At 38.4% G+C, this 8926-nt stretch overlaps 1 protein-coding gene across 1 annotated transcript; it reads left to right on the top strand.

Moving 5' to 3' along the window:
* Positions 1-1881: 1881 nt before the first annotated feature.
* LOC118747231 (transient receptor potential channel pyrexia-like) lies at positions 1882-8924 on the top strand (the record flags this gene model as incomplete). Its single annotated transcript, XM_036481219.1, is given in 9 exon segments — positions 1882-2966; positions 3086-3329; positions 3405-3660; positions 3969-4128; positions 4225-4354; positions 4495-4839; positions 8108-8601; positions 8677-8760; positions 8817-8924. Coding segments are annotated over 9 exon segments (1947 nt in total), but the record flags the coding sequence as incomplete, so codon positions are not given.
* Between the last annotated feature and the right edge of the window lie 2 nt (positions 8925-8926).

Genomic DNA, 8926 nt, shown 5'->3' with positions numbered 1-8926 from the left:
GGTTAACCGATTAGTCGAATAGTCGGATAATTTTACGAGCCCTACTTTACACATATGTATGTAGGCTTGACCATTAACTAGATATATATATGATGGAAGCACAGGTAATAAATATCTCATTTTACCAGATTTCAAAAATGTACCAAATTTGAAAGTTATGCACCAGTGTAAAAAACTGCAAAAATGGTTACAATTCGATCAAAATGGTAACCGTGGCTATAAACATAATGCAGGGAAGGCCCTGAAAGTGGAATATTTAATGGCTACCAGCTTGTTATAGCCAAAGACCGAAAATAACCCTTATGTAAATACCATGATTTTTATAGTTTTAGATCATTGCAAAATCGTTATTTTCTGATAATCGTTAGATTTCAATTTTTCGGAAACTGCTTTAGCGGCGGTTGGTTGGTTGGGAGTAAATTGGCAAATTCAACGGAAATTGCACACAGAAATGGTGCAATGGAAATAGTGCAACGGAAATAGTGCAACGGAAATGGGTGAGACGGAAACATGTGCTTCTTGAATGTATGTTATTAATTTAACAAAAACTTGCAAATAAAAGGATAACGAATAACACTTTGAAAAAGAACAATACAAGAATGAAAGTAAAGGTGAGTACGAACATAGATAAAGAAAGGGATAAAGGCAAAGGAAAAAATAAAACAAAATCAAAGATGCGTAAAGATAAAGGCAAAAATGAAGAACAAGGTAAATTTAAACACTACTTATATAAGGGCAAAGGAATATGTATGTAGATGAAGATAATTATAAACATAAAAGTAAAAACAAAGATAAATATAAAGAAAAAGATGATGGGGATACCGATAAAAGTAGAGATGAAGATAGAGGAAGATTAAAATACAGGTAATTATAGGGAAAAGGATGTAGATACATATATAGAGACACAGACTCAATCTGGGATTTTAGAGACTTTCGGGATTCTCGAGACTTGTCGATATAATAATCGATATTTTTATCGATGTTTTTAACGTTTTTCTAAACGATTTTTGTTATCGATATTGTTATCGATTTTGTTGTCGACATTTTTATTGCTTTTGTTATCGATTATTTGTCGGCTTTTCTAACGATTATGTATCGATTTTTCTATCGTATATTTATCGATTTTGTTATCGATATTGCTTTCGATTTTGTTATCGATATTGCTATCGATATTTTTTATAAATTTTTTTTAATAAATATTTTTACCAATATTTTATCGATTTTCTAATCGATTTTGGTTATAGGTTTTACTATCGATTATTTACCGATTTTGTTATCGATATTGTTTTCGATTTTGTTATCGACATTTTTATCGATTTTGTTATCGATATTTTTAATCGATTTTTCTATCGAATTTGTCGTCGATTTCGTTTTCGAATTTTTTTTATCGGTTTTGTTGGATGTTACTATCGATTTTGTTATTGATAGAGTATAAAGCTACAAATGTAGATAAAGGAAAACAGAATAACATAAATGTAGTTACAACGAACAGGGGTGGATCTAAATAAAAAAAGGCAAAAAATATAACCTTAAGCAAAAGCAGATGCATGTATCTATGTACATATGTATGTATATTGGTTATGGGATAAAATGGATCTGTAACGTAAGTTTCACTTCTAGTTACAGTGAGGCGCCTGCTTACTTTTCTCAATAAAAAAAAAAATAATCGTTATTTTTCAATTTTTAACCGTTGTAATGAAGACTACATTTTATGAGCCTTCATAAATCCTTTATGATTTAAAAAATTAAACGTAACAGTAATGATATGATCAAAAAAATAAAAATCCAAATATGGCGATGAAATTTTTGAAAAAATTTTTATTATAAAGGTGCAATTGGCAGATGGAAACACCAAGAAGAGAAAGATTTGGTTTCACTTAGCGTTTTATCTCGAAATCGCCAACCAAGAGGAAGAAACTTTTATAAATTGGGCTAAATGTTTTCAAAATTGACCAGTAGCTTATTGAAAATTTTTCAGTTATCACAAGCGATCCTACACATGTACATATATAATGGATATTAGGAAATTGGACGCTAAGCAATATAAGCAGCCCAACCAAAAATGTGTAGCTCTCTTGAAATGGCCCACTAATATTGTTTATTGTTCCAGCCATTCTCTGGACCAAATTTATGTCAGAGTAAAAGGCACGAACGCATTGCGGGTGTAATAAGTATGTACCATGTGCATAGAAGTACTCACATACATAAGTATTCAAATGTATAAAATTGTAAGTGGTTTCTGAGTGGCTATGCAAGATCGGCGTTCGAAAATGTGGCCAAAAGCGTAAACACTCAGTTTTTCTTAGCACTTTGGTGCGAACGGTTGCGCTAAATTCGGGAAATTGGTTGAAAAAGTGTCGGGCTGGAATAATAAGCTCAGAGAAAACTTCATATACAAACATACATATCTATGTAAAATTGTTTATATTGCGAATATAAGAGAACTAATTCAGCACTCAATTATTGATAAAAATATTTAAAATAATTGTGCAAACATTTGAAAATCCTTTGTTTATATAGGCATATGTATGCATATTTGATTTGGCCATACATTCTGATATACATCTACACATATGTGTATTTGTTTGTACATATGTAACGATCTGCATAAATCAAAGCTGAATAGATCAGTAAATATTTAAACAGGAACATATGTTCGTTAGCAAAAAAAGTGTGTGTGTACATATGTTGGTCCATACGCATGCGGTTTATTTGTGGTCGAATGAGTTCATGCCAATTGTGATCGAGCGCTTCTACGTGTATTTTTGCAAATTTAATAAAAAATTATAAAAATTGACAGATCCTTTTAAGTGTTTTTTTTTTCGCTACAATTCGCGCGCATGGTCCACTCAATCGTCAACAGCGAATTCCAGCGAAAGTGTAGTGCCTTGCAACAGAAACTTATCACATATATTGATCGTGTTTCAGCACCACTGACCATGGAGAATGTTCGCTTTTCCATTATTGTAAGATTTCAATTGTTTTCCCATTGAATCCTTTCACGAATATCTAGTGCCTACCAAAACTATTTGCTTTCGAATAGCATACAATTTTCATTACTCAAATACACTTCACACATTCATAGGAGAACGATCTCAAATGGAATTCGGAGAGCCATGAAACACACGATCTCTTCTTCGACAAGCGTAGCATCTCCAGCGAGAGTAGCAACAATAGTGATGCGGTCTTTAGCGATGAGGCGCATGAGATATTCTTGTGGCAACAACAACATCAAATGATCTGGGATCAGCACGAAATCGAGGAAACACTTAGTCTGGTCCCCAATTCGCATGGCATATTTGCAATGGTCAAAACAAATTGTTTTCAAGGTTTGAATGTTTTGTAAAATTTCAAACAAAAATTCTGCATTAAAAGGGCCTCTAAAATAAATATTCTAACCCTAGAACTTATACCCGGCTCCAGTGATGCCAATTTAGCGCTACTCTATGCCTCTATCTATGGTTGTGTGGAGAATATTCTCGCTCTACTCGATCAGTATGCCGCCGATCCGAATTGCAAGGACATACGCGGCCGCACTCCGCTCCATTTTGCTTGCTGCCGCGGCAATGCACAGTTCGCCAAAGTGCTATTGGACCGTGGCGCTGACCCGAATCGCTATGACGGCAAAAAGGAAGTTACACCCTTACATTGTGCGGCCAGGTTAGTCATACCGATTGGTTGTTGTTAGTGCTGCGCGTATTGTTAGCGCATTGCTATTTCAACGCTCAGCATTTTATTCACACCTCAGCGCAATAGTTGTAAACAAAAATAATTAGACCAACAACTTTTTGACGCGTTTGGAAAAGAAAACATTTAATTTCATTTAATTTTCTTTGCGTTTTTTTTCTCCGGCCTTGCTGTGATTGCCCGCGCGCGCGCCTATGCGATCGCAACCACGATCACGATCACCACCACCCCAATTAATTTGGTTGTGCGCTCGATTGCGTTGAACCGCCGCGCGGTGGTAGCGCTAAGAGCGTGGAATGCATTTTGCTGCTTTTGAAACGGAAAGCGCACATCAATATTGGCATTGAGAAGCGTTCGGCGTTGCATTTCGCTATCGATCGCAATGCGGTTGAGTGTGTGGAGATATTGCTTAAATATGGCGCGGATCCCAATACGCCACAGGTAAATAGTGCGACATTAACTTAACACTAATTTTCCCAGTTATGCGCTCGCTACTAATGAAACACGTATGTATGTATGTATTTTTTCATATCTCAGGTCTACACGGAAACGCCGCTGCATACAGCTTGCGCACTGGGCTTCAGCAAATGTGTGGAATTACTATTGAATCATGGCGCGGATGTGCGCTCACAATTCGGCGAAGGGAAACTGACAGCCTTGCACTTGGGTATGTTTTGTGTTCACTGTTTAGCAGCTACAAATTTTCACTGTCAATTCACACAAACAAAACAAAAAAAAATCCGAGCAAACAATGATACGAGTTTCTTTCCCGCGTAACTGTTGCTTTCCCTCATCCATCGCCTGCAGCCGCTGAGAATGATTACGTTGAATGTGTACGTTTGCTGTTGGAACATGGCGCTGACGTCGATTGCCGTAATGCCAGCCATCAGACCCCATTGCACTTGGCCTGCCTATCACAATCCATCGAAACGGTTGACATGCTGATCAAACATGGCGCCAATGTGAATGCAATCTATAGGGATGGCCGCACAGCTCTACATGCTGCGATCGTTAAGCAATCTCGAAGTTTGGACTGTTGCAATGCCTTGTTGAAGGCGGGTGCCAATGTCAACAAAGCAGATAATTTTGGCTATACACCGCTACATATCGCGGCCTTGAATGAGTTCAGCAATTGCGTGTACACTTTTATTGGTAAGTTTCGCATGATCAGTGAGGTGGGAAATAATTAAACTTTAGCCGTAATCGGTTGTTGGTATGCGCGCGTACATAAAAATTGGTTTTCCTCTGGGAATTCGCTAATAAGAATCGTCGCACACTTCGAAATCGCATTATTGCGGAAGCTGAGTTCGAAAGCGTAAGTTCGGGTCATGAAGCGTCGAGTGAAGAATATGATGAAAAGGAAGATAAGCAATGAGAAACCACGAGTGATGAAACTCACGAATGTTGCAACAAGTCCCGGAGATGTGCAGGGTTGGTAGAGCATTATAACCCATTCTATCCTATCATAACTTACAAATTATCGCATGGTTTTGCCTAGGGAATGGTGGGTCCTAGAACCACTCGAAGTATCGGAGGTGTGGTCAGAGCAACCTGGTAAAGGTGTTAATTTTCCCACATTTTTACCTTTCTTTGGAGCTTAGATCGTTTTCTATTTTGGCTCTGTAACCGTTTTAGCGATTTTGGCCGGGTCCAACAATGCACGCCAGTCTGTTAATCTTCTTGCTAACAGGCGCTAATTAGAAACACCAAGTAAAGCCCAGTCCTTCTTCATATGGTCTTTCCAACACAGAGGAGGGCTACCTCTTTCTTCCATTCGTACGATAAGTCCTAACCAGCGCTACACAATGCCGTCGTTGCTAACGCACCGAGGCCTGTAAATCCTCCACAGAATCTTTCTCTCGAATACTCCAAGGGCCGCCTCATCGGATGTTGACATGCTTCAGCGCCTTGTATTCGTACGATGAGAGGGGACTTCATATCCTCATTGCATACTCAGTCCAAAGTAGCACTTGTTGATATGGATTTCTTTAGCGTTAATGCTGGTTCACAAGTTTTCGAAGTCCTCTACTACATCGCACCAACGTGCTTTCGAAAGCGTCTTTGAAATCGAAAAATAGTTAGTATGTGCCGGTTTTTCTCCCGATATTCTTTTCCAAGTGGCAGACCCTTGTCTTCGGTTGCTTTGTTATATTGAGCCGCACTGTTCTTTTCGTATTTCACAATGGCCATCATCGATTGGTGTGGCCAGATCTGGAAATCAGTCCCCATTTCGTCGTTCTTGTTCTCGTAAGAATTTGACCCGGTCTTAAAACCTTCCGTAAGCTGTCGAACTTTCTTGAAACCCATTCCGACGCTCTTTCTGCCGTGGTTAAGATTGGGATTTTTCTATCGATGTAAAAGGGTCAATACATTCCGGATTTCGGTTTTCCTGCTGAAAAAAAAATGCATCAGCTGTCACAGTTGACGTAAGGCGCATTCTTATCTTCGGAGTTACAGTATGGTGCCGAATGCTGGCCAAAAATACGTCCAAAAACAAAATGGAAAGAGTGCTAATCACTGTGGCCTTTACCTCTAACCACTGCAAAGCTCCTAACGCTCCCTCAGTCCTTCTAACTACACACCCCAGTCTTGCGTAAATGACACTAGGCAAACAAGCGTTTTACCTGCCTACTTTGATAACTAGAATCCCCGTTATGAGCGAATGATGAAGTGAAAAAAGCTAGACACTAGATCCATTTCAATCTTCAGCGATTATTTCGGAATAACTAGTCCTAAGCTGCTGCTGCTGTCCTGTAATAGAATACTCCATCAACGTATGCTCTGAAGGCTTCGATTTAATTCTGCAGTGCAACAATACCTCTTCGAAGGTAGCAATTCAAGGACGAATGGTTCTAAGCGTCCACGCGATGCGTAAATAATGTAGTCTGGGTTGCCGGGCTAAGAAAATTATTTGTAGTCATTCAATTCTGCGCCAGATGCCATCAAGCAAACCATCTGCAAACGAACTACAGACATACATATCGTCACTAGATCTGTTTTTATTGGAGAAGACAACCACCGGTGTGCGACGAATTAATGTAAACATATATGAGTCTCTAGTTCTCCTTGATCGTCTGTCCGTTAGCTCAGAGTTTGGTTTCATCAACGGACATTGTTCAATGGAAATACACGAAGGCGTAAAGGTCTCCTTCTAATACTTTCTACCGCAGTTGCAGTAGAAGATGGTAAACAGCATCGAGCATTTTCTCTGCTACTGTCCTACCTAGTCCTTAATACGACAACGCAGTCTGAAGCACTTCATAAAGGATTCCCAGCGGATTAAGAATCCTAGCTATTTCTTCACAATTTGTATCTAAATACTAGGCCATATTATAAGATATGCCTTAATTTCTGACTTCGCATCAAAAAAAAAGTACTTTCAAAGGAAAAGTCTTGAAATAAAGGACAAAATAGACTTTTAGGAAAATAAATAAAGTCAAAGGCCAGCATCATGAGAAAAAGGACTGTCCTTTTAAATATAGTACGGATGGTCACAGTACCTATAGACTGTTATAGCCTATTTCCACCAAAGACTTAACTGCAGTTAAGAGCTCAAATAAGTTCCGCGAATTCTAACATGGGGTAGTCGGCAAGGTTTATTTCCTAATTATTGTTTTTTTCCTCTCGTTTTCTTCTACTTAATAGGAGGAATTGCCGCCTTTGAGTTGTAATCTGCTTTTTCCAATAGGCATAAACTGCTTGGTGGAAATCAACTATTAGGCTTCCTTCGCTTTCTGTTCGAAGGTCATTTTCTGATTTAATTTCAGGGCAAGAGCAGTATGCCTTTTGGATGAGCTATGACAAACTTGTATCAGAAGAGAAATGTTTTCTAAAACCCATCGATCGAAATAAGGAAATTCATATCTTCGAGTGTATTTATTGCTTATTTGCGATCGAAATATGAAATTTCCTTGTCTTTGATGCTCCTTGGGACAAGATAAGATACAAATATTTGCTTTGTTAGATGAATTAATTTAAAAAAAAACTGGGAGGTTTATACTGACTACCGAAATGCTTTAGGGGATCAAAGGTATCGTTGTTGGTCTTCGTCAAGCTAAAACATTACTAGAAGGGTATAACCAAAAAACATATAGGAGAAACTGAACCATTTTGACGGGCCATTATAGGCTTAGAGGCTACTTACAGATGCTAAGATTCTGGTCAAGCGACCTATGTAAAGGAAATTTTGAAATTTAAGTAGTCTCTAGCGCAAGCCGAGGTGTTGCGATGAGTTGAGGGCACAATAGACCTACTTGTCACAGTGCTTACTGGTAATCTGCTCTATAGGGGACCTCATTGTTCTCTACTACTACGTTAGCTAGTTGCCGCTGGCATTCAATTTAGCAAACTAATAATTTGAATTTCTATTTTTAAACGAAACTAATATTTTCCTCTCCTCTCCTACTTATGTACTTCACAGAACATGGTGCTGATATAACAGCACGTACGATGGGTAATGTATCTGCTTTGTCATTCATCGTACGACGTACGCCAGAGATTATACCGAAACTTACGGCCAAAATGGACAATTCCATTAAAGTAAACGACCATGAAATCGGTGACGTTGATTGTGAAATCAAATTGGATTTTAGTCTTTTGGTGCCGCCTACTTCATTGGAACGCGGCGAAACTGAATTGCTGTTGTCATTGATCGAAGTTGGCCAAAAACGTTTACTTATGCATCCATTGTGTGAAACTTTTCTTTTTCTCAAATGGCGACGTATACGTAAATTCTTTCTGATGAGCCTCTTTTATCATGCTATCTATGTAATACTCTTCACAATGTATATTGTTGGTGTATATGCGCGCAATTGTGATAAGAATCCGAATTGTGAAGCTCCTGGATATATATGCACAGTGGGCTATTTTGTTATTATACTGAATTTAATATTAATGGGCAAAGAGATTTTTCAGGTAACTATTTACTAGATAATGCGTGATGATGCGTAGAGTTGCTTATTAAAGTATTTATTGTACGCGTAATTACAGATGGCTCACGGCTTACAAGGTTATGCGAAATATTGGGAAAATTGGTTGCAATGGGCTATTGTCTTCGGTGTCTTGCTTTGTGTGGTGGGTCATTAGCGCAACGCTACTGTAAATGCTACCTAATTTTTCTACCTTTTTAGACGCCTGAAATTTTAGTGCCCAGTAATTTGTTGGCGGTGCCTATGTGGCAGCATCATGTGGCAGCCATTGTTGTGCTTTTGGTTTGGTTGGAGTTAATGATGTTGGTGGG

The sequence above is a fragment of the Rhagoletis pomonella genome, unplaced genomic scaffold (genome assembly GCF_013731165.1).
Source record: "Rhagoletis pomonella isolate Grant_MI unplaced genomic scaffold, Rhpom_1.0 Rhpom_scaffold_00011, whole genome shotgun sequence".
NCBI lineage: Eukaryota > Metazoa > Arthropoda > Insecta > Diptera > Tephritidae > Rhagoletis > Rhagoletis pomonella.
This window is presented reverse-complemented; position numbering and strand designations above follow the sequence as displayed.